The 23,975-nt window shown below is 38.7% G+C and overlaps 9 protein-coding genes across 9 annotated transcripts; 6 read left to right on the top strand and 3 right to left on the bottom strand.

The window, feature by feature from the left end:
- Positions 1–603: 603 nt before the first annotated feature.
- Positions 604–4,756, top strand: BDF20DRAFT_871688 (PMCA-type calcium-translocating P-type ATPase). The gene is made up of 5 exons (XM_053081117.1): positions 604–1,444; positions 1,519–1,749; positions 1,827–2,439; positions 2,572–4,225; positions 4,323–4,756. The coding sequence occupies exons 1-5, from the start codon at positions 950–952 to the stop codon at positions 4,600–4,602; spliced, it is 3,273 nt and encodes a 1,090-aa protein (XP_052936731.1). The 5' UTR covers positions 604–949; the 3' UTR covers positions 4,603–4,756.
- An 80-nt stretch (positions 4,757–4,836) lies between these two features.
- Positions 4,837–5,462, top strand: BDF20DRAFT_871692 (uncharacterized protein). Its single transcript, XM_053081118.1, has 2 exons — positions 4,837–5,186; positions 5,281–5,462. The coding sequence occupies exons 1-2, from the start codon at positions 4,884–4,886 to the stop codon at positions 5,455–5,457; spliced, it is 480 nt and encodes a 159-aa protein (XP_052936732.1). The 5' UTR covers positions 4,837–4,883; the 3' UTR covers positions 5,458–5,462.
- BDF20DRAFT_531944 (Piwi domain-containing protein) lies at positions 5,341–7,846 on the top strand. The gene is made up of 3 exons (XM_053075685.1): positions 5,341–5,413; positions 5,503–5,663; positions 5,742–7,846. Exons 2-3 carry the CDS (start codon positions 5,516–5,518, stop codon positions 7,667–7,669), a joined length of 2,076 nt encoding a protein of 691 aa, XP_052936733.1. The 5' UTR covers positions 5,341–5,413; positions 5,503–5,515; the 3' UTR covers positions 7,670–7,846.
- Positions 7,847–8,023: 177 nt separating this feature from the next.
- On the bottom strand, positions 8,024–8,350 carry BDF20DRAFT_913298 (uncharacterized protein; the record flags this gene model as incomplete). The annotated part of the gene is made up of 1 exon (XM_053084052.1): positions 8,024–8,350. The coding sequence occupies one exon, from the start codon at positions 8,348–8,350 to the stop codon at positions 8,024–8,026; it is 327 nt and encodes a 108-aa protein (XP_052936734.1).
- A 139-nt stretch (positions 8,351–8,489) lies between these two features.
- Positions 8,490–9,727, top strand: BDF20DRAFT_531960 (DnaJ domain-containing protein). The gene is made up of 6 exons (XM_053075686.1): positions 8,490–8,759; positions 8,842–8,908; positions 8,991–9,133; positions 9,203–9,254; positions 9,333–9,428; positions 9,506–9,727. The coding sequence occupies exons 1-6, from the start codon at positions 8,610–8,612 to the stop codon at positions 9,658–9,660; spliced, it is 663 nt and encodes a 220-aa protein (XP_052936735.1). The 5' UTR covers positions 8,490–8,609; the 3' UTR covers positions 9,661–9,727.
- A 1,316-nt stretch (positions 9,728–11,043) lies between these two features.
- Positions 11,044–16,990, top strand: BDF20DRAFT_913299 (uncharacterized protein; the record flags this gene model as incomplete). Its single annotated transcript, XM_053084053.1, has 4 exons — positions 11,044–11,469; positions 11,540–11,608; positions 11,687–13,369; positions 13,463–16,990. 4 exons carry the CDS (start codon positions 11,044–11,046, stop codon positions 16,988–16,990), a joined length of 5,706 nt encoding a protein of 1,901 aa, XP_052936736.1.
- A 222-nt stretch (positions 16,991–17,212) lies between these two features.
- Positions 17,213–18,528, bottom strand: BDF20DRAFT_835760 (uncharacterized protein; the record flags this gene model as incomplete). The annotated part of the gene is made up of 5 exons (XM_053078873.1): positions 17,213–17,285; positions 17,361–17,451; positions 17,531–17,691; positions 17,782–18,418; positions 18,495–18,528. 5 exons carry the CDS (start codon positions 18,526–18,528, stop codon positions 17,213–17,215), a joined length of 996 nt encoding a protein of 331 aa, XP_052936737.1.
- A 1,476-nt stretch (positions 18,529–20,004) lies between these two features.
- BDF20DRAFT_835761 (uncharacterized protein) lies at positions 20,005–21,696 on the bottom strand (the record flags this gene model as incomplete). Its single annotated transcript, XM_053078874.1, has 7 exons — positions 20,005–20,175; positions 20,269–20,669; positions 20,757–20,946; positions 21,009–21,067; positions 21,131–21,305; positions 21,388–21,519; positions 21,619–21,696. The coding sequence occupies 7 exons, from the start codon at positions 21,694–21,696 to the stop codon at positions 20,005–20,007; spliced, it is 1,206 nt and encodes a 401-aa protein (XP_052936738.1).
- A 695-nt stretch (positions 21,697–22,391) lies between these two features.
- BDF20DRAFT_906235 (F-actin-capping protein subunit beta) lies at positions 22,392–23,343 on the top strand (the record flags this gene model as incomplete). The annotated part of the gene is made up of 3 exons (XM_053083250.1): positions 22,392–22,573; positions 22,679–22,872; positions 22,940–23,343. The coding sequence occupies 3 exons, from the start codon at positions 22,392–22,394 to the stop codon at positions 23,341–23,343; spliced, it is 780 nt and encodes a 259-aa protein (XP_052936739.1).
- Positions 23,344–23,975: the final 632 nt, after the last annotated feature.

Raw genomic sequence — 23,975 nt, forward strand, 5'->3', positions numbered from 1 at the left:
TGGTGATATTCTCACGTCTTCTGGTTTGTGTATGGAATCTAGAGGTAGCGAGCGAAGCCTGCCAGTAGGAGGTCAAAGCTGCTATTAGTATTTCGGTACGACTCTCTAGCGGAAATCGCAAGCAAAAATAAAGGAAGCTGTGAAATGATGATGAACTGATGAAAGGGTTTCCTTGCTTCCATCAAGGAGACTTTAAAGTTCGTCGTCAAAGATTCCTCATTTTTATATTCTTGTTATAATAAAGGAGAAATGAAAAATTTGTATGCTGTGAGTAACGTAAATAAAAATGAAACTGCTCGACTTTTGCATCCAAACGTAATGCGTGAAAGAATATCGTTACGGATTCTCCAATCTGATCGTGGATGGAAGATGGGACATACTGATGTTACAATTGTAAAGTTCTATTTTTTTTACAAACGTAATTATGCTGTAGACGATCAAGCCAAGAAAACGACAGCATTTTTTTCTTAGGTAGCGTTGCCGTGTCCCGCACTGCACAGATAAAACATTACGTAAACAGGCGAACTTCATATACGTTTTTTTTTCGAACGCTTCGCAGCCTATATCTCAAGCAAATAGTGCGCTTGCTGCGAGTTGATGAATCAAACCATTTGAATGTTTCGTAAACTGAACAGGGGTTCAACTGTCATATTTTTCTTAAGGTACACAGATCATTTGTAGCACATCCGAGTAGGGAGTAGATGACACCTTTATCAAAGCACCATTCATCCCCTTTTATCTTTGAAGCAGCTGCATGTGGATGTAAAGAGTAAAATGCCCATCTATTATCCATTGCTAAGGATCAATGAGTTACTTTCCTTGAGATAGCTTACATCCTCTTCATCTGCTTTCCTTTTCTCCTCCTACTTTATATTATAATACCTTTTTACTTCACTAGGCATATTTAAATCTCAAACAACAGCTCCTGGGTTTGTTCTCTGCCGGAAAGATGAACTACAACAACAATTATAACACAGAATTTGAGTTGTCAGAAATTGTTAAGGATCCGTATACATATCAAAAGAATGATAATGATGATAAACATAATGATGACAGCCTAAGAATACCTCACACAGATCCAGCAAATCCGTTCGCCTTTACATCAGAGCAACTAGTAGCTGTTGTCGAACAAAAACGATTGGATTTTATCCATCAGATGGGAGGCCTACATGGGCTGGCCAAAGGTCTTCATTCCAATATCAAGAAAGGTATTGCATGGAGTGAAAACAGCCTAAGTTACATACGAATGTACGATCTTCAGCAACATGAATCAAAAGAAAGAACATTGAAGGAAGAATATTATGACAGCCATTTGCCTCTTTCTCTACATGATTCAGAAACTTTCGTTCAGCGAAGAAAGGTGTTTGGATCCAACATTCTACCTATAATAGAAGAAGTTACTTTACTTCAACTGATGTGGCAAGCATTTCAGGATAAGATTCTTGTGAGATTTTGACAAATAATCTCAAAATACAGGGTCCCAGATCATGAAGGAACTCATCATTTTCCATAACAAAGATACTCTTAACAGTATCCGCGTTGATCTCTTTGACCGTAGGAATATACGAGGACTCGACAAGGATTGAGTACGATTCAGCAGGAAATCGAATACCAGGCGTGCGATGGGTAGAAGGCGTAGCCATTATCTTGGCCGTCATTTTGGTGGTTTCTGTGGGAAGTGTTAATGATTATCAAAAAGAAAAACAATTTCGAAGCTTGAATTCAAAGAAAGATGACAGACAAGTTTCGGTAACAACATGTGATAAAACTTAAGGGGACATACTAGCAAAGGAATAGTAGGGTTGATGTCCAACATCTTTTTTTAGGCTATACGCTCAGGCAAGAACATCTTTTTATCAGTATATGATGTTCAAGTCGGCGACATTCTTAAACTCGAACCAGGTGAAATTATATGTGCTGATGGAATTTTCATAGAGGGCCACAACGTGAAATGCGATGAGTCAGCATCGACTGGAGAATCGGAAGCCGTGCGGAAAGCATCATGGCAAGAATGTTACCAAGAAATGAGTAAAAGGACAACAACAATAACATCGATTGAAGATGAAGAAGAAGCCAGAGTAGATCCGTTTCTCATATCAGGCTCTAAAGTGCTGGAGGGTGTGTGCACTTATCTTGTAACAGCAGTTGGACCCAATTCATGGCACGGACGCACAATGATGACTTTACGCACAAAGAATGACAGTACACCACTTCAAAAAAAGTTGGACGTTTTAGCCACAAGCATTGCTAAATGTGGGTTGACTGCAGCAGCCATCTTACTCTCTGTATTAACCATACGCTCCATTGTAAGTTATGCGACAGGTCAACTGACGACAGTTCCTACCGAAATCGTATCCCATATAATGCAAATTTTGATCACGACAATTACCGTCATCGTCGTTGCTGTGCCTGAAGGTTTGCCTCTGGCTGTAACTTTAGGTATGTTATTAGTCAAAAAACAAAGTAGTTGTTGGTGACAATGGTTCGTTAATTCTACCCTTTTTTTTTTCTTATACCTTGAAAAAAAAAAAAAAAAAAAAAAAAAATGACAATCGAAATTACAACTACTAGCTCTAGCTTACGCAACAAAAAGAATGTTAAAGGACAACAATCTTGTTCGCATCCTCGCCGCTTGTGAAACTATGGGCAACGCGACAACCATATGCTCAGATAAGACAGGCACATTGACTCAGAACAAGATGGCTGTTGTTGCGGGTACGATTGGGTCTTCTTTGCGCTTTCTGAAAGATCCACCCTTATCACGATTTGACCTTATTGACGCTCAATATCTGAGAGAAAGGATGCCTGTGCCTATCAGAAATTTTTTGAATCAAGCCATCGTTGTAAATTCAACTGCCTCCTTAAATACCAATGCCATGGGCGATGTATCTTTGGTTGGCAATAAGACAGAAACAGCACTGCTCCAATTTGCAGACGATTATTTGGGTTGCGAGCCTTTCGAATGGCTGAGGTCATCTTGGCATGTTGAAGCTGTGTTTCCTTTTAACTCTGCACAAAAAGCAATGGCAACTGTTTTGCGCATCCCACATGAGAACGGGCGATTCTTTTATCGTGTGCATCTGAAAGGCGCTTCTGAAGTCCTTCTGAATCACTGCAGTCACATTGTATCCCTACACGATCCTCTCTACGACAGTTGCGACTACTATAATAATGTAGATGATTACAATGTACAGACACGTGTAATGACAGGCGCTAATAGGGAGCGATTAAACCAGATCATACAAAGTTATGCTACACGCTGCTTGAGAACAATCACTTTGTGCTACCAAGATTTTCAGGAGTGGCCATCTTCTGCAGCATTGCACCAAATAATGGAACTGGATCAACTCACTTTTCTGTGCATCGTAGGAATTGAAGATGCGCTGCGGCCAGGTGTTACAAATGCTGTTGCTGCGTGTCAAAACGCAGGTGTGGTGGTAAGAATGGTGACAGGTGACAATATGCTGACAGCGAAAAGTATCGCACGACAATGTGGTATATATACACAGGGGGCTATAGCTATGGACGGACCAACCTTCCGTAAATTAAAACCATCGGAAAGAGACAGAATACTACCTCGGTTACGAGTGTTAGCAAGATCAAGTCCTGAAGATAAGCGGCTATTGGTAAACGCATTGCAGGGTAATGGAGATATTGTTGCCGTGACAGGAGATGGTACAAACGATGGGCCTGCGCTCAAAGCTGCAGATGTGGGGTTCAGCATGGGCCTCTCAGGGACAGAAGTTGCAAAGGAAGCGTCCAGCATTATTTTGATGGATGATAATTTCTCAAGCATAGTGCATGCGATTTCGTGGGGCAGGTGTGTAAATGATTCTGTGAAGAAATTCCTTCAGTTTCAGTTGACGATCAATATCACGGCTGTTCTTCTTACTGTCATATCTGCCATTGTAAGCGAAAAGCAAACCTCCATTCTGTCAGCCGTGCAACTTCTCTGGGTCAATTTGATTATGGATACTTTTGCAGCATTAGCATTAGCAACCGACGCACCTTCGTTAGACTTGTTGAATAGGCTACCGGAACAAAGAACAGCTCCGCTCATTGATATATGCATGTGGAAAATGATTGTTTTTGAGTCCTTTTATCAATTGGGTGTCATTTTAACTCTTTTATATACTGATGTATTACATCTTGCCAATAACACAGCAAAATCACAAACAGTTATTTTTACAACCTTTGTTTTCTGCCAAATTTTCAATGAAGTCAAGTAAGGGCTATTTGTCCTTAATGGATGAGAAATTTAAAAACGGTATAGACAGACTCTGCATTGACACTGACTGCATTTATTGACTTTAAAACTTCAGCTGTAGGAGGATAGACAATAAATTGAATATTTTTAAGGGAGTGAAGCACAACAAGTTCTTTATTCTCATTTTTAGCTTGAGTGTCACAGGTCAAATCTTAATCGTGCAATATGGTGGTGCCGCATTTCAAACTGTACCTTTAAACGCTAGTATGTGGGCTTTCTGTTTGATGATTGGACTATTGTCCATCCCTATCGGAGCACTAACAAGATTAATACCAGACAGTTTCTTTGTTTCAGTTTTCATGAGGCCTTTAAAAAAATATACGAACCAACCATAATAAAAATTCCAAGACGATACCAGGAGAGCTTTGACCATAAAAAGAGTTTCTATAAAAAAGCAATGAAAATGATGGAGGAGATGAAGAATGTTATTGCACTATTTGATTGCAATCAACCGTTTTTTCTCTGATTTTAGACAATTTTCTACGTCACATATTTAAAGAGCTGTAAATCAAAAAAAAAATCACATTTTCTTTTCTCTCTTTTTTCTTTTTTTTTTTTTTTTTTTTTTTTTTTTTTTTTCTCTTTCCCTTTAAATCCGTTTGATTTTAATACATTCATGTCTTTCCAACTTACTGAACTCGTTCAGCGTCCTGGCGCTGGTAGAAATGGTAGACCTGTCAATGTCAGAGCCAATTTCTTTGAAGTTACCTCTTTTCCTACTCAAAACATTCACCACTACGATGTCACCATTGACCCTTCCGGTACTCCTACCAAGCTTTACCGTGAAATTTGGAAGTCCTTTGAAGCCACTAATGGTCAAGGGACTTTGAACGGTATCAAGGCTATCTTTGATGGTCGTAAGAATATCTTTTCTCCTAAGCCCCTGCCTTTGGGTGAAGAGAATGCCAAACAATTTGATGTTTGTATTCAATTCAGCACAGAAAATTTTCTCCTTAATTTGTTAGACAAAACTAAATTGTTATTGGTTTTTCTTTTTGCTTACATTATCATAGGTTGAACTTAATGAAGGTCGTAAGCGCAATAGTGTCTTCAAGCTTCGTATCAAGAAGGTTGGAGAAGTCAACATGGAAGAACTTCGTCGTTTCTTGACTGGTCAATCCGCTTGTACTTCTAACTGTCTTACAGGTATGCCGGAAGAAAGAGAAAGAAAAATACGCGGAAGATTTTGACAGATTGAACTTTTTTTTTTTTTTTTTTTTTTTTTTTTTTTTTTTGGTTGTAGCTATCATGGTTTTGGATGTTCTTATCCGTTATGTTCCCTCCAATGTGCACATTGGTGTTGGTCGCTCCTTCTATACTCCCGCTGATAAGCGTGCCCTACCCAACGGTGCCGAAGTCTGGCAGGGTTACTACCAATCCGCTCGTCCCACAGTTGGTACAGTAAAATTATAGATGTCTTCGGATATATCAAATAATAGTTTCAACTAACGCGATTCTTCTTCTTTTTATTTAGGTAAAATGATGATCAACGTCGATGTAAGCTCCACTGCCTTCATTGAATCTGGTCCCGTTCCTGAAGTCGTCGCCAAGATGCTTGGTCGTCGCTCTATTGATGAACTTCGTCGTGGTATCCCTGAACGTGAATTGACCAAGCTTGTCAAGCTCCTCAAGAATGTTTACATTAACGTTATTCATCGTGGCGAAAAGAAACTCAAATATAGAGTCACCAAGCTTACACCTTCCCCTGCTGATCGTACCATGTTCAAGGATGAAGCTGGTAATGAAATGTCCGTTGCCGATTACTTCGCCAAGCAATATAATAAGCGTTTGGCTTTGCCCTTCTTACCTTGTATCGTTGTCAAGAAGGACATCTTTTTGCCCATGGAAGTTTGTGAGATTATCCCTGGTCAACGTTTGGAAAAGAAGTTGAATGAAAAGCAAACTGCTGAAATGATCAAATTCACTTGCCAAAAACCCAACATTCGTGCTAACAAGATCCGTCAAGGTCTTGGTCTTATGCAACATCGTGATAATCCTTATTTGCAGCAATTTGGTATGGCTGTTAAGCCCGAAATGGCTGTTGTTAAGGCTCGTGTGCTTCCTACTCCCAAGATTTCCTATCACCAAAGTTCTCAAGATGCCGAATTCGCACCTCAAGGTGGTGCTTGGAATTTGAGAGGCAAGAAAGTTGCTCAAGGCGCTACTCTTGGTTCTTGGTCTGTTGTCAACTTTGCCGGTGCTGTCCCCTTGCCTGCCATTCAAAGATTCATTCGTGAACTTTGTCAAACTTTCATCGATACTGGCTTAAATGTTGTCAACCGTCAACCTCCTATCATCTCTGCCGACCCTCACGGTAACATTGAACGCACACTCAAGGAAGCTTGGTTGAAGGCCGGTAATGCCGCCAAGGCCAACCCTCAACTCATTTTATGTATCCTTCCCAACACTGGTGTACCCTTATATGCTGAAATCAAGCGTATTTCTGATACTCTCATTGGTGTCCCTACACAATGTCTTCAAAGCAAGCATATTGCTGATGCTAAGAAGCAATATTGTGCTAACGTCTGTTTGAAGGTTAACATGAAGCTCGGTGGTATGAATTTGTTCCTCTCTCCTCCTCAAATTCCTTTCATTGCTCAACGTCCTACAATTATTATTGGTGCCGATGTCACTCATCCTTCTCCTGGTGATTTCAACAGACCTAGTATTGCCGCCCTTTCCGCCTCTATGGACGCTCGTGCCTCCAGATATTCCTCTGCTATTCGTGTTCAAGCTAACCGTACTGAAATTATTGCTGATTTGGCAAACATGATGAAGGAAATCTTGAAGAACTTCTATCAATCTTGTGGCCAAAAGCCTGAAAGAATTCTCTTCTATCGTGATGGTGTTTCTGAAGGTCAATTCAAGCAAGTCATGGATTCCGAAGTAGCCGCTATTCGTGCTGCTTGTGCCTCTCTTGAAAAGACTTACCAACCTACCCTTACCTTTGTTGTTGTTCAGAAGCGTCATCATGCTAGATTCTTCCCTATCGAACAACGTGATGCCGACCGTACTGGCAACTGCTTGCCCGGTACTGTCATTGATACCGACATTGTTCATCCTTTCGAATTCGATTTCTATCTCCAATCTCATGCTGGTCTTCAAGGTACTTCTCGCCCTACTCACTACCACGTGCTTCATGATGAGAACAAGTTCACTTCTGATGCTTTGCAAGAATTGACCTACAACTTGTGTTACATCTACGGTCGTGCCACCCGTGCTGTCTCCATTGTACCTGCCGCTTACTACGCCGATTTGATCGCTGCTCGTGCCAGATTCCACCGTCGTGGTGAAAACTGGAGTGATACCGACGCCACTTCCGAATCTATGGACTCTGAAGCTCAAATGGCATCTTTCGCTACCGTTAAGCCCGAACTTCAAAAAGTCATGTACTACATGTAAATTCCATTCAGCAATTTATCATCTATTAACCTTCTTTAGTACCAATTCCTTTAATGGAACAGTTTGAAAATTTTATTTGTTCAATAAATTGAGTTATAAAAATCTTTATCGACATCAACAACATTATGACATTTAAAAAAAAAAAAGGCTGATTTTCACTTTCTGTTCGTAATGTCAATGTCCTTTTCTATTATTTATTTCCTTGTCCACACCGTTTAGCCTCACTTTGTCAATATACATTAGTAGGCAACTGATGAAAATGCGGTTGGGTATTCCAAAATGTCCTTAAAAGAGCAGAACGTCTTTGCGTATGTACAGCAATTTCAAATAAAGAGAGAATCGATATGGTATACACTATTTTCTTTTCGCAGGAAGTTTCTTGTATGTCTTTTTTCCCGAGAAAAGATCAACGTAGTCGGGTAGTTCAGGTTCACTTTTCTGCTTCTTTTCCTTTTTTGCGCTCAATTTGCTTTCGTTGGCTGTCATGTCCACATCGCCATTAGCAACTGAGGTTTCTTTCTTCTTCATGGCTTCATCGATGAGAGCTTTCGCAATGGAACTAGTTTTGCTTTCTTTTGTAGCTTTTTTCTTGATGGCAGATGGCTCCACTAACTGTTTCAACGCTAAGCCTTCTTTCTCTTTCTTTGTTGGCCTTTTATAAAACTTGGCACTTCGTCCCATTGTTAAGTCTGTTTTATTAGGGGAAGAAACCTTACAACAGACTTTCACAATGACGGTGGACAATCATGTATCTAAGCCACAAACTTGTACGTAACACGAGATCACTAAATTGACATTGCCTGCATCACTGGATCACTTGTTTATCCAGCAGCCAGTTCTTTTTCAAACATAGAATAAATCAAACAAAGTTACATCATAACAACACTAGGGAATAATCTCTCTACTTTCCTTCACGGCTTCAGCACAATCAAATTGGCTCATGTATTTAACTGGTGTGAAGCGATATCAGCATGAAGAAAAAGATAGATATGTCCTCATCAATTCTATTCTTACAGCAACCAATTATTATGAAGTATTAGGATTACATGTTGATTCATCGTCTGAAGAAATACGCAAAGCCTATATTGAAGTAATAGACAGCCCATTTTTTTTTTAGAGCTCTTACAGAGGGTCAGTAGAGTGCTTAACTTTGTGGAATTTGTGCAATATAGAAAAGCAGAGTCTGTCATCCAGATAAGTTCATACCTCCTTATCCGAAGGCTACAGAATGCTTTCAAGGTGAGCCTCTTCACTTACGTATCTTTCAAGAGCGAGATAACTGACTGTATTCAATGGTTACTCTCTTATTTTATCGAAAAAGTACTTTCAACGGCATATAATACACTCAGTGATTCATCCAAAAGATCAAGGTATGATGCATATCAGGAGATGGGTATGGTATATTGTAGTTCTTGCATCGTAGAAGCGAATAGTGTGGATATATTGCAGGACGTTATCATACAAGTGAGCTCAACCTTTTTTATGAAAACAAGCTGAAGTACTGGCCCTAATTTCTCTCTCCCCTCCCTTAAGTTATACAGCGAACTAACTCAGGGAGAATTCCAAACAATGCGTACCATTATACGTAGGATGATTTAGTTTGTTTTAATTTATTTCTTCTGCAAACTTACTCAAGTCTCCAATTTGCATTCCTGCTTACCAGGGACGATAAACGAGTCAATTTCGTTTATTTGCATAAATGATACTATGCTTACAGCTGTGGAGAAAAGCATAACAAGCGTCAGAAATCTGCTATTGGGTAAGTATTTGGTTTTCAATTCATTTATGTCGTCGATTCATGGTTCTGACGAAAAACATTTAAATACTTAAACACAGCTTCAAGTAAATATCGTGAAAGTATTCGGCACACGTTTTCACATTTGCATGAACTACAAAATGAATTGGAAAGTCTCCCTTATTCTGATGTTGTGCATAGAATGTCCGTGACAGTTGCTATAATTCGAGCTATCTTAGAAGTTCCTACGTATTGACAGGAGATAGTCTCTAAAAGTTAAGCTCCAGCAGCTATAGTTAATTCTTTCTAGCGTAATAAAGCGATGGAAACCTTGTAGAAGGAACTGCTTACTACACTTGTTACATTTATCTTAGATGGTCAGCTTTTTTTTTTTTAAAAAAATTCATTTTTATTTTAAGTGGGGCCTCTTTTCTTGGATCTCAAGTTGTCAGTTACTTCTATTTCTTCCTCCAATTTCAAATATCTGTTTTTACAATCATATAAGGCAGTTGATTGTCTCAGCAGCACGTACCTTGCTGTGCAAGCCAACCAGAGTTCTTTTTTTGCCCGTGAAAAAAAGTGTCCTATTGCAACTAATGGTTCAAGTGGTTGTTTACGAACAGACTATTGATAGTTACAAGAATGAAGAATGTAAAAAAAGTTTCGACCCACGGTTTGCAAAGATATCTTTCGCGTATAGTGTCTGATCACTTTCTACTAAATCATTGGTTACGCTTGAGTCTGTGGAATATACCGTAGATAACAATGATTGGTGAGATGTCATGTTCTTTTATAACTGCAAGGCTATTATTTGAAGATTCTCTGTATAAACTTGAATTCAATTGTATTTGGGCCTCGACTAGAACAGGAGGCAAGAAAAAATGGCTTCGGAGGGGGGAAATAATACATTTGAGCATTGCCCACTAGGCCATTCAGTAGATCGCTCGACATATCAGCGACAGGCTACAGAATCTATGTAATTCATCACAATGTTTAGTTGTATGTATCGTTAAAAGAGTAAGTGGCTAGCCCTTACCCATTCAAAGTGTTGACGATAATATTTCTAACAGAAGTATGGCGTAGTATTAATTTGCTCGGTTAATTGGTATCGGGGCGATATTGGGAAGGTGGTATAAAGGCGCTGGTGAAAGAATAAAATTCTCCCTTGTGGTGGAGTCTATGCATCTACTTGGAGCGGGTAGACTTGTAAATGTATGCATGGCTTGATCGGGTGAGTATGCTAAAAACCTAATTCCCCGTCCTAAACTAGTATTAAGTGTGCTGTTTCTGAACAGTTATTATAAAGGATGTTAAAAGCCTATCTTCCTGTAAGCATTTCTCATATCGAAGGCTTGAATGATATTTAGAAGCTATTATACCATGTAAAAACTAAATAGTTTGTTAGCTGCTATATCTCAAAATACCAAAATTAAACCGCCCTTTAGACTACTGTACCTACTTTTTTTTTTTTTTGGGAAATTTATGCCGACGTCTCTTTATTCTCAACGAAAGCAGAGCAGGCTGTTATTACTCGCTGTCAGCGATAACTATATTATTATTTCTCTGGAAAAGGCACTTTGAAAAAAATCACCAGCTTGCACGTATAGGCAGGAAAAAGAAATCTATATATTAGTTTTGTATGCCAACATCTATTCATTCCTCCGCACCGAAAGGAATTTTACTGTCTCGAAAACCGATCATCTTATGGATACATGACCCGAGTTCTGCTTATAGTCACGATGCGGTAGTCAATCCCGACTTATTTCCTGCATTTCGCGAAGGACAGCTTTTGCGCATCCACTGTGCAAGGACAAATCAGCAAGCTCAAACTTCGCAATCAAGCTCAAATGCTCGATTAGACCAACAAGATCAAAAGAAACATCAAGATCCTCCGCCGCAACAAAGTCAACCACAACAACGATACCAACTAAATGATGGGTTATTGGGACAACGTATTACTTACTTGGATAGACAGCATGAAGGTTCTTCTAGCCATTTCGATTCCGTTATAGTAAAAGGTCATGCAGTAGATCGCGAAAATCTGGCTAAACAACAACAGTTACAGGTTTGTCTTCAAGGGTTTAGTTTATGCAACAAATGGAGAGACTCATCTAATAAGCAACAAAATCTACTAGCTGTCAATTTCGAAAGATATTGCAGACAGATTCAATCTAAGATCGAGACAGGAAGTTTATGTTGAGTTGGTAACTATTCATACAATGGTATCTATGCGATTTTTCTAAATTAATCATGTCTAACCTGTCCAGATAATTTCACTATAGATTAACCCTCTACAGGTAGCTTTGGATTATGTGGAGCTGGGATTTAAGGAACAGTATTTAGGTAGAAGCGATATGTGGAGGCTTCAACAGAACTTGAAAGGAACGTGTGTTTATTTAGAAAAGAAGATTCTTTTTGCAGGGTCGATAAAGGCAACTGTGAAACGTTTGTTCTCTCAAGATAGTCGAGTAACTTCCGGATACATTACGGAGACAACACGAGTCATTTTCAGATCAGCTTCAGCAAAATACTTCCTATTTATTCAAATGTCCAGAGAAATGTGGGAGTTTGACGAGGATGGAGAATTGTATTTCGAAAAGGCTGTCAGCAACTTCTTACCTCATCTATTCAGCAAATGGAAAGAAGAAGGAACCAACCATGTTGTATCTGTTATTCTTTTCACGCGTGTGTTCTATGAAACGAAAATTGATGACACTCTGATAATCCAAGCATCAGATGGACGATTTTACAAGGACTTTTATAAGGTGATAGCAGATTGGGAAACAACCGATGATTGGACATCAATTATAAGTTTGTTGAAAAAGGAACAACTCACTTTCCAGTCCGATATATTAATGCGCACAGAAAATGGTCGAAAACTGATATGTGGACAGATTTCAATGGTATATGAAGGCAATGTACTGGAAGCTGTCAACCTTGCATTGAACCCGTTTGATAAGCACTATGTTGATCGCGATTTAATGCGAACTGGCCTCTCAATTATCTTGATTACACCAGGTGTGGGGAAATTTTGGGTTAACAAGAAGCTTCTACGTCTGACGAACGAGCGCATGACAGACAACGGGATCGCTATGGATCTTGTTTGTTTATCTCCTGTGCCTTTACACGTTACACCATTGATGTGCTATATGGATGCCCCATTCACCGGAGATGTTGACAACACAGCCCCATTAGCGGATAATTTGGCACCGCGTACGGGCGTTGGTAGGCCTTCGTTCCTTGTGGGAAACTCCCCTGAAAAATCGGCCATGTACCCTATTCCTATTCAGAAGAATGGTTTTGTTGATCCTTTGTACAGAGATTCTACAGATGCTCCTACGCAAGTTTTCTATTCTGTTCCACATTGGATTGATTGTAGCTTCTACCACCATGAAACAGGAAGATTTCAAAAACAAGACAAATTCAAAACGAGATGCAAGATGTATGAACTTCAGATGATGGGTATCATGGAACATGATTTACAGGGTATCTCATTACCGTATCTAAAGAATTCTGGTGAGCACGGTAACACTAATGATGAAGCGCAGTTGTTACGCCAACAGCGAAGTAGCAGTAGCCTTTATGATAAGCTGAGAGCAGCTGAAGACGGTAAGCATAGCCCTTACTTCAACAATGGCGAAGCCTACCTATCAAAATCTGCAACTATGCCAAGCAATATTAGACGCCCATCATTTCTCACAACAACAGAAATGACCCCTTTGCGTCCGGAAAAAAATAGCAGTGCATTCGAAAAACAAACAACACCATCGTTAGAGAATTATGATGATGCTATATTTAAAACTTCAACAGAACCTCGATTTACCAAAAAAATGGCAGGCCCAACATCCGCATCAGCACCTGGTAAAATCAACAAGGCCTATCATTCCACTAGAAGTTCGTTCGATGGTCAAGAACGAAATGACCTTGGAATAGATGGATCGCAGAGTGCGAGTGCGCGCTTCAAAGTAAATACGGTAGGATGATTATTTTATTTTTTTTCCACACAAATGAATGTTTTCTATCAATTTGCTTAATGTCTACGACTAATTTTATTGTAGACATGGCACCATGCAATCGATCAAAGAAAGATTCCATCTATTTTATCTTACACGCAACAAGTAAATGGAAGAAGCTTTCATGATTCGCAGTTTTTACCACCTAGAAAGGAAGATAGACCTAACATAGATCCTTTTCGCGTTTCACCTAATGTGAAAGATGAAACTGCTCCCAGAATACGACCGACGAGAAGGGGAACCGTGCAAAGTACGGAAATCAAATATACTTCAGCAACTGAATCGGGTCAACAACAATCAATACAGCAGCAATCACGACAGCAGCAGCAACAACAACAGCAGAAGCAGCAGCCACAACAGCTACAACAGCCGCAACAGTCGCAACAGCCGCAACAGCAAAAACATTTACAGGTTGCAGCTCAGCCTAATAATGAAGAAGATGAGTTCACCGTTATCAGTTCTAGTACGGTTGAACCGGTTCCAATCAATAACAAAGGATTCAGCGGTCGTTCAGACATGAGCCGTAAGGGCATCAGTCATTCTCCTCGTCAGGGTCTCACTTCCAGTAGTTTGACGTCTGTGCATAAACAATCAGAAGGTAGTGATATAACAAGAACTAGTTTTGGAGCGAATAATGCTTTAAATATTACCAAGTCTTCACCATCTTATGCACTTAATCGACATGATCCGTTCAAGCATATACTTATCAACCCTTGTAATCCCTCTGAAAATCAAAATCTGTTTACTTCACATTTACGTCGTTGGCAACACGCTCTTCCGAAGGTTGAACCCAGTGATGGGCCCGTTGTTCATTGGAGGTCCTTGGTTACACCTGCCTGTTTACCATTAACAACTGACTATTTCCCTTCAAATGAAGAGCTTGCGCAACATTATAATCATTATATGTATACTGTTTCAGCGAGTGAAGATACAAACCTTTATCAAGCAGGCGACCGAAACTTGTCCGAGCATAAAAAAACTGAAAACTTACTGATTGAAATGCTAAGTCAGCGTCTAGCGCAAGGATTTCAAATCATCGTAGATAGTACAGGTAGTTCAAACTATACAAAGGCAGTGCCGGCCAAAGCAGAAGGTGTTGTTTCGGCGCTCGGTGGAGGGCTGTCTCATTTAAAAAATAAAGACGGACATGGAACTTTGCATGCAGTTACCGGAAAAGACTTGAATCAAGTTACAACATCCTCCCTACGAGCCACTGGAGCAAGTTCTACAAGCAATCATCCAACTACTACATTAGCAACTACTATGGCGATAGGTGGTAACACTAAATCTACTCCTGCCAATAACAATGCCACACCGGTCATTGGTAAAGCTTTGCAAGAAAACGTCGAGAAGACAAATTGGAAACATCAGGTTTGGTGGCTGTCTATGGGTCATCAAGTGCATCAATTGACTTTTGATTCTTCGGGGCAAAACGTGGAGGTTCGTCGATACGTTCGAATGATTCAGTTTGACGATAGTAAAATAAAATACAAATGTGCCGTTTGGCCAAAAAATATGCCAGCCTACAAACCAAGGAACGTCAAATTCAACTATCCAAGCCTGATGTACGCTTGGAATTATTTGGATCATTTAGTGGCTGGTTATCAGGAAGAACTAACAGATAACCTCAGATTTTGGCGCGCTCGCTTTATTGTCATTCCTCGAAAAACGTTGCCTACCAATATCACTTATGCCGCTGCACTTCATGAGAATCTTAATGAAGAGGAAAAAAGAATCGCTCTGTTCGAATTATGGATTCAAAATATACGCCGTGCTAAATGGCTAAATCCTGAGGAAAGGGAAGAACTACAGAAAAAGCATAAAAAGGAGATTGGGTTTTCTGATTTAGGCATTAGATTGACAACGATGGATCCTTCTGCTTATGTTGCTAGTGATACGCTAAGAGCTGCTCTACAACCAGTCATGACAGAGTCAAAATCTCATAGTAATTTATTATCATCGATTATTAGTGGCCAAAGTCTAAGTAAGGAATCCAAATCTAAGGATATCGCTTTGGCAATGCAAGACAGTAAGATAGGCTTACGGATCACGGATCGTCGATGGCATTTCAGACTATTCAATGACGTATTCACGGGCACAGAATTTGTTGATTGGTTAATTAGTCATTTTGAAGAAGTAACAACGAGAGAGCAAGCAGTACAATGTGGTAATACACTTATGCAACGCAAACCGCCCTTATTCTATTCAGCAACAAAAAGACATAATTTTCTTGATGGAAATTATTATTATACTCTTCATGAAGACTATGTGATCGATAGGAAAAAGTCATCTAAGGCCAACCGTAAGCAAACTGGCAATAATGATTCAGCGGCAGGTTCAGCTGTCTCAACTCCAATTAAAGAAAAAGATAATGACAGTAACGCACTTCGTCAAATACCCAGTACACAGTCGAGCATATCACTCAAACGGGTTGAATACAATATGTCGCAGTCCATGATCATTGATGTTGATCCTTATAAGAAGAGCGCCAGAAGAGAAACTGCTATTTTACATTATGATACCATCCACAACCCGAATAACTGCTACCATTTTCAATTAAACTGGCTCGGTTGTACTGCTCAACTTGTTCAAGAGCTTTTACAAAATTGGAGTAGACAAGCGGACAGATGTGGCTTAAAACTTGTTGAAGGTTCAGTAGAGCAAGCATACGAAGATTTGGAGAACAATAACCCTTTCCAATGTCCTGTGCCTATTTCTTTAGCTGTTCCTCCGCCTCCTATTGAAGAACTCACTGCTATGTCAAAAATCAATGTTCCTGCTCAGTTTTACGAAATTGCATTAGTTCGTCATTTAGATTATGTTTTAGACGTGGAGGCTGATAGTAATTTTGAAGTAGCCAGAGCAGAGGGGGTTGACCTTGAATACTCCTACATCAAAGACACTTATAATTATGATCAATATATACATAGATCAGGAGTATCCTTCGTCCAAATACGACCTAATCGGGAGGGTTTCTTCTGGGTAAATAACCGTCTTTACACGAACCATACACCTGCTCTTATTGCCAATCGTCGCCAACCCTCATCACAGTTCAGTCATCCTGATACCCTCCGTACAGAGTTTCAGAAGCACTGTAGTGACAAACAATGGTTGACTGAATTTTGGGAAACAACACGGGCTCATTTCAAACAGGGTTTGGATCCAGATAGTGTTGAAGCCTGGGTTTTTGAAAATTGTGGCGCAATTGTCGAGCCTGATTCCAGAACAGCAACGTCAGCTTCAATGCGACAGTCTCAGGCTATAACCACTGAAAAAGAAGATAAACTTACTGAAGCTTCTTTGTCAGCTGCCAGCTCACGAACAGCTTCAGCTACTGAACTAACGATTAATACAACGCCTAATTTACCCGATATACACAGCCAGCAGGATAGTAACTCTCCAAATCAATCAATCTCTCCATATCCTAACATTGCGGTCACTATTTCCGCTGCTTCTCCCAATGCCAATGAAACCGCAACATTTCATTTTGACGATAATACCACTAACAATTATACCCACTCCATGAATAACAGAAGGGACAACAATATGGATAATTTAAATAGTAAATCATAGACAACAGATTCACATATAATGTACTATAACGATTAATGATTGTTAACGTTTCTTTTGGGGAGTATATTATTATCAATAAAAAGTAAATACAAGGTATGAGCAGGTGGTATTAAACTAAGTTTGGAAGGAAGTGAACGGGTGTGTTATTATATGTAATGTATGAACTTTGATAAAAAAAAAAAAGTCACCATGGGCAGATTAAGGCACAATTTTGCTTCTGCTTCACATACTATTATTGCTGGACATAGTGTAAAGGTTCTCTAACGCTTCTCTTTGAAGAACGCTTTCTTGGAACCTAACATAATATGAATGTTACTAATCATGTTACAACATCCAGAAGACAAGTCAACCGGTATAATCTTTTACTTACTTTCTCAGCTGTTCATTTTCATGAACTAGTCTTTCAAGCTCGGACAAAATAGACATTTGAGTATTTTTCAAGTGCTGAATATGCTGAACGGCTGTTATAGAAAGAATTAATAAAATGTCAGCACAGAATACTAATGTTAAAGTCGTATTAATATTGCTATATACACTTACTTTTATGTAATAAAGCGACCTTACTCATCTTTTTATTCAAACAAGCAGGTAATTCATTTCTTAACTCTTCGAAGCCATCTTTAATTTGAGCTCTTCTCTTTTGTTCAGATTGTATATGTATTTGTCTACGAATTTCACTGGATGTCAATGGCTTACTACCACTATTGTAAAGAAATATTATGTTGATGAGCTGAATAACTCCTTTTCTTTCCAGATCACTCAAGGTATGCGGTAAAGTTGTAATAACTTACTGTGTGCTATTATTATCTTCGTTGTCTTCAGATTCAATGTCATCAGAAGCACTACCGTTGCTGTTACTGTTTTCGTGTAATGCCTTTCTCTGCTGCTTAGGCTTCTCTTGAATGTTTTCTGATTGCTCTTTATCCGTTAAACCTCTCTTTTTACGAGTACCAAGGTTATTATTCATACCTTTGGATTGTTCATAGGACTCTTTAGAATATTGCAAAAATTCGGGGTAGAACGATTCAGGAATCGAGGTTGCCTTTGCAAAAGCTTCGTTCAAAAATTCTGCAGAGGAAGAAGAAATACTAGAAGCAGTTGTAGTAGAGGATGATGAAGCCATTAAAAGAGGAGGTGGGGCGTGTTGCGACCCATGCATCATGATACTGTCACTGCTATTAGTGGCGGTATGATGGATTGGGGGTGAAGGATATATGGCAGTAGTGGTAGAATATGAAGGCTGATGCTGTAAAAATTGCTGCTGCTGGTGAAATGGATGATGCGTTGTGGAGGCCGTGGAGCAAGCGGTTAGAAAATGTTGCTGTTGCTGGTATCGTGGAGACTGTTGGGAATGATCAAAGCCAGCTGTAATTGTTGTAGGAACCTGCGGAGCCGCCACGGAAGCATGAGATACGTGGAATACAGAGCCTAGCAAGATTGTTAAAAATATATGTCATTACAACTTCAACTTTAGCTTGTTATTGTTGAAGGGCTTTTTTCCTACCAGGGTATACTACTGAATGATTTTGGTAGTCCATTTTTTATTTTTATTTTTCTGTAACGACAGAAATGTTGAATATTAGGATAAGTTGAACAAGGAAATTTTTTGTAGAGCAAGTATAAATATGAAAGACAAGAAGTGTGAATGAAACTTTGACAGGGTATCAAAGTAGAAAAAAAAGGAAGGGAGAATTGTACAATTTATATCAATGGAGTAGAATTGATTTAAGGAAAGACTGTAATGAACTAGCTCACAAACAAAAAAAAGCTGCCAAAATCGCAATAAGCCAAACGACGTGCTTTGAAAGGAACTTGTAACAAATAAAATGAAAGAAATGGAAAAGTGGAATCAAAAAGAAGGGAAGAGACCTGCAATTTTATAAGAATTGCACTGAAAAAGATCTTATTGTATGATGTGATTTTGAAGGCTTTGCGTGAGGGTATGCATGTTGCAGAAAAAAAGTTGTAATAATGAAGACACAGAAACTACATTCAGTTGCGACCTAAAAAAATCAGTTTTGTGAACCGTAAAATAAAAATTCATTAGCCAGACATACTTTATAAATTCTTCGTCTATATTGTTCCTTGTTTGACAAGGTGTTACCTGTATTAACAGTTAATGTTCTCTGTTTGAACGATGCAAACGTATACTGGAATATTAAAAATAACTTTTCTAATAGAAAAAGTAACCTTTTAGAGCTAAATTGCAATACTCAAACTAGTAAGACCACAAACCGAAACGGAGTATTTTAAAGAAAGAAGGGAGTCATCTTATAAACGTAGAAAACCCTACATACCATCGATTATTGTACATTGATTTCTATTATTAAAGAAGATGATTGTGGTGGGTGTAAATTCAACGTTGCAACAGTATTGAAGCAGTGAGTTCACATTCTTAACATCCTACTTTTGACTTATGGCAACTTTACGCCTTAGAAGTTGCCAGGTTTTTAACAATAGTTCAACGACTTTTTTTTTTTTTTTTTTTCCAAATAGACCAATTGTGATTCAAGGAGAAGACCAAATATGCTCAAACCAAAGATCTGGTTAATTTTGTATAGACAGATCGTCTCTATAACAGTTTCTATGACACAGATAAGTCAATAGGGAGTTGCTTCTAATTTTGGAAAATAACATCGAACGAGTCTTCAACGTTGTTAAGCATTGTGCGACATTAGTTACGCAACATTGCAAGCGGAATATTTCCTTCTTAGTGTGCCTATTTTCTTTTTCCAGCACTTTGAAAGCAAGGTAGCAATCAATCGTTCTGGAAGGAATAAGGGATTTAATTGATAAATAATATAACCTTTTCTTGTGATTCAAACATGTCAATTTCAGATCAACGAATATAGAAAAAAATACAACTGATTTTGCCCCACGTTTGACAGATTCGGTATGCACCGTCAGCAAAAGATTTGCGAAGCAAGCGACGACGAATCAACTGTTTAATTTCTGACAATAACGAAGTATATAACAGTGCGCTTTAGTAATGCACGCTTTTGAAACTAAAGGTATTATATATTCGAGGTGTTGCTGTCATCCTTCAACTTCTCGATAGCCTTTGACACGTCTTTTACCTTCTGCTTTGTTGCTGTTTTTGTTGAAAACAGATCTTCTTGCGGTAATTCCTCTATTGTACCAGTAGCAGGCCTCTTTTTATTGATAGTCTTGAAGATCGCTAAAGCCTATAGTATAATCGAAAGGATAGAGAAATGTTTAGTTATACGTTATAAGGATATGTTGAGTTGCAAAAATATCAAATATCTTGATGATGTTACCTGTGTCACCATCGACGCGGCGTCGTTTGCTGCAGCGGGCACTATGATAGTAGTGCCCTCTTTCGCCATTTTACCAAAAGCATCAACATATTTTTCGGCTACAGTCATGGATACTGCTTCATTGCCCTGATTGACAGCAATGGCCCTAGCCACACGTTCAATACCTTCCGCAGAGGCTTTAGCTTTCAAAAGAATGGCTTCCGCCTCACCTGCTGCCATATTGATCCTTTCAGCTTTTTGAGCTTCAGAGGCTAGAATTGTTGACTGTTTACGGCCTTCCGCAACATTAATAGCTGCTTGTCGAGCACCTTCTGACTCTAAGATTTGAGCTCTCTTTGTCCTTTCAGCTGAAACTTGCTGATGCATTGATTCTACTACTTTAGATGGTGGATGTATGTCACCTATACCAAAGTAATTTTATCGTATTGTGTCAGACGCACATGTATGTTAGAAGTGACTCATTACTCATTTTTGCTTTACTACTTTACGAATCTCATAACGCAAGCAACGAATTCCCCAATCTTCCGCAGCTGAATTGATAGCATCCACAATATTCATATTTAGATAGGCACGCTCTGCTAAAGTACGATCAAGAGTCATTTGACCAATCTCAGCTCTCATTGTCGTCTGCGCAAGTTGAGTAATAGCAAATTCTGCATCTTCAACACCGTAAGAAGCCTATGTAATGACATAGATCGATGAACATACAGCATTGTTAATCTCTACAGAGGTAGTCTTACCTTAAACGGATCAACACATCTGAAATATAATACACCATCCAACTCAAGTGTTACGTTATCTATTGTAAATAATTATCATCTTCTCTCATAGGAATGTCAATTTATATACCACTTTTACTTACCTTGGGTGATAGCGCTTTGACTAGGCACCTCAATTGCTGTTTCTTTCAGGCTTTTAACATACTTGACTCTATCAATGAACGGTGCTAAAATGTTCAACCCAGGATCTAGGATTCGATGGAACTTTCCCATACGCTCAACAATCCAAGCTTCTTGTTGAGGAACAAATTTGACGATCTAATCTCCAAATCAGTCATGTTCATGAGTAACTTTTTGTGCGTATAACTTTCACTTTCCACTTTATTTGCTTGCTCCTTACAGTATTTCGAGGTAAAGACTGTCGTTCCATAGAGCTACCCCAACCTCCAGCTCTTGCTCCATTATAATTATCGTCATCATTATATCCGTAACCGCTATAAAAAGCTAAACTTTTTTTCACAACTGGTAGTGTCTTTTTGAGAATGTAAAAGTCAATAGAGATGGAATTAGAAAAAGCGATCAGTTTTTACGTGTTTTTGCTTCAGTCTGCAACAATATAGTCAACTAATACCCTAATAGCCTGTCTTCCGGCCACATTAACCAAGCGTTTTGATGAATATAAACCACGAGATCTGATAATACTGCTCATTTTACTTGTTTTTTATGCAAAAAGGAGTGAAAGCGAAATTTACAATGAGCTCTCCCCGGAATTTATAGTTGCCTCGCTGCTGGGTTTCCCCTCAGGGAAAAAGAAAATCAGTTCCTGAAATCATTGTCGGGTTCGGATACTTACAGTAATACGAGAATATGAGTCAATACTTTGACAATACTTCGTAAGCAATTAACAAGGACTAATAGAATAAGATTCATACTTAAATCTTTGGCAGATGTTACGCGGCTTTCGTTGATACGGACAATGCGATTATTATATTTTATGAGTCAACCGAACAATATTAATGTAGAATAATTCAAAACTATCAGTCTGCGAACGATATTACCTGCTATTCTCAACAGTGGTTTCTATGATACTCTTCGAATTTATTCTCAAAAAAAAAAATAGCCTTATTATAGTCAGTAGAGGTAGTGTGAGTGAATGCATAACAACTATAAGCATACAAGCAGCAACAGCAATCATTTTTGGAACTCAACAGGCCTTCTTGTATTGCCCGATTCATTATCGTCTCCCGTAATTTTTTGACTCATTTTCTCTTTCTGGACAAAGTTATCAATACATACATATATAAAAGATGGTAAAGCAATCTCAAAGAAACTAAAATATTGAATGATTTCTGATATATTGTTTGCTGAGGTTAGAACGACGAGTATGATTGCGCTTTGGACCTGATGCGTCGTTTACCTCCACAAAATGTCGAAGAAAACTTATCCAAGCTACTGGACTTGGTTCATCCCGACTTGGCCGATGAATTATTATCAGCCGTTGACCAACCTTTAAAGGTGAAACGTTGTGCGAAGACAGGAAAAGACTACCTTATATGCGATTATAACAGAGATGGTGACTCATACAGGTATAGATTAAAAAAAAAAAAAAAAAGAAAAAGAAAAAAGTTCCTGCAAAAATAGATGTCTTCCAATGTGAATACGTGTTTAATTTAAAAAATGAAATGAAATAGATCACCGTGGAGTAATGAATACGAGCCTGAGTTATCAGATGGATCAGTGCCTTCACCCCGTCTTAGAAAATTAGAGATAGCAGCTAATGAAGCTTTCGACACATATCGTGAGATGTATTATGAAGGCGGCATTTCTTCAGTTTATGCATTTGAAATTGATGATAAGTTCGCCGTTGTTGTTTTGTTGAAGAAAGGTAAAAGAATTATGTACTATTTCACATCTTATTATACCTATCACTGATATTGTCTTCTTGTCATAAGTTGGTGATGGGGCCAGACGTATGAAGGGAGCTTGGGATTCTATACATGTGTTTGAAGTTCAGGAACGTGGACGTAATGCACATTACAAGTTGACATCCACTATTATGCTGTATATGATCACCAGCAACCAGGACTTGGGACAAATGAATTTGAGTGGTAGTATGACCAGACAAATAGAACAAGATGCTCCAGTGGACGATCCCTCTGCCCATATAGCCAACATTGGCCGTATGGTGGAGGATATGGAAATGAAGATGCGTAACTCTTTACAGGAAGTGTACTTTGGTAAAACAAAGGATATTGTCAACGATTTACGAAGCTTAAGTTCTTTGGAAGAAAGTAGACAACAAGCAAAACTTCAAAAAGAACTTGTAGGTCGCTTAATGGATCTGAATAGCAAATAAATAGTATTTCTTACTCTCTGCACTTCCGAATTGACGAAGAAACGATAAGAGAAGAGGATATTACATTTCCTAAAGAACGGATCAAAGATCCAGATTCTTGACAGAAGATAATTCTGTTAATTTTTGTATGAGTAGTTTATACAAGTGTTACAATAGAAAATAGTCAATTGATCTAAAGAGGTTTCTTTGCTTCCACTTGCTGATGCTCAGTGAGTACTCAATAATTGCATCAAAAAGACACGTCTTTATTATAGATCAAACGACAATATTTTCTGTGTATTACAGCTAGGAAGGAACTGACAGAAACGGGATAAATGCCTCAATAAATAATTTAGAACATTTTATTCAGAGCCTCCAAATTACGTGTAAATCAATATAACAGTATATTTTACGATCATACAACAGTTGCCATTTCTCCAATACAAACAGAACCAATAAACTGAATTCCCTACCTTATGCCACAGCCAGCTTGGGACAAAATTCCTACTTACTCAGCCACTAACCTGCTAAATACAATACTGATGAATTTGCAACAGTACAACGAGTTTTCTTACTAAAAAAGAAGGCAAGTTCCAACGATTTTCTACGGGAGATTGAGATACAAAACACAGAAGATTTTGTCTGACTTTTAT

The sequence above is a fragment of the Mycotypha africana genome (genome assembly GCF_025528875.1).
Source record: "Mycotypha africana strain NRRL 2978 chromosome Unknown BDF20scaffold_5, whole genome shotgun sequence".
Lineage (NCBI taxonomy): Eukaryota > Fungi > Mucoromycota > Mucoromycetes > Mucorales > Mycotyphaceae > Mycotypha > Mycotypha africana.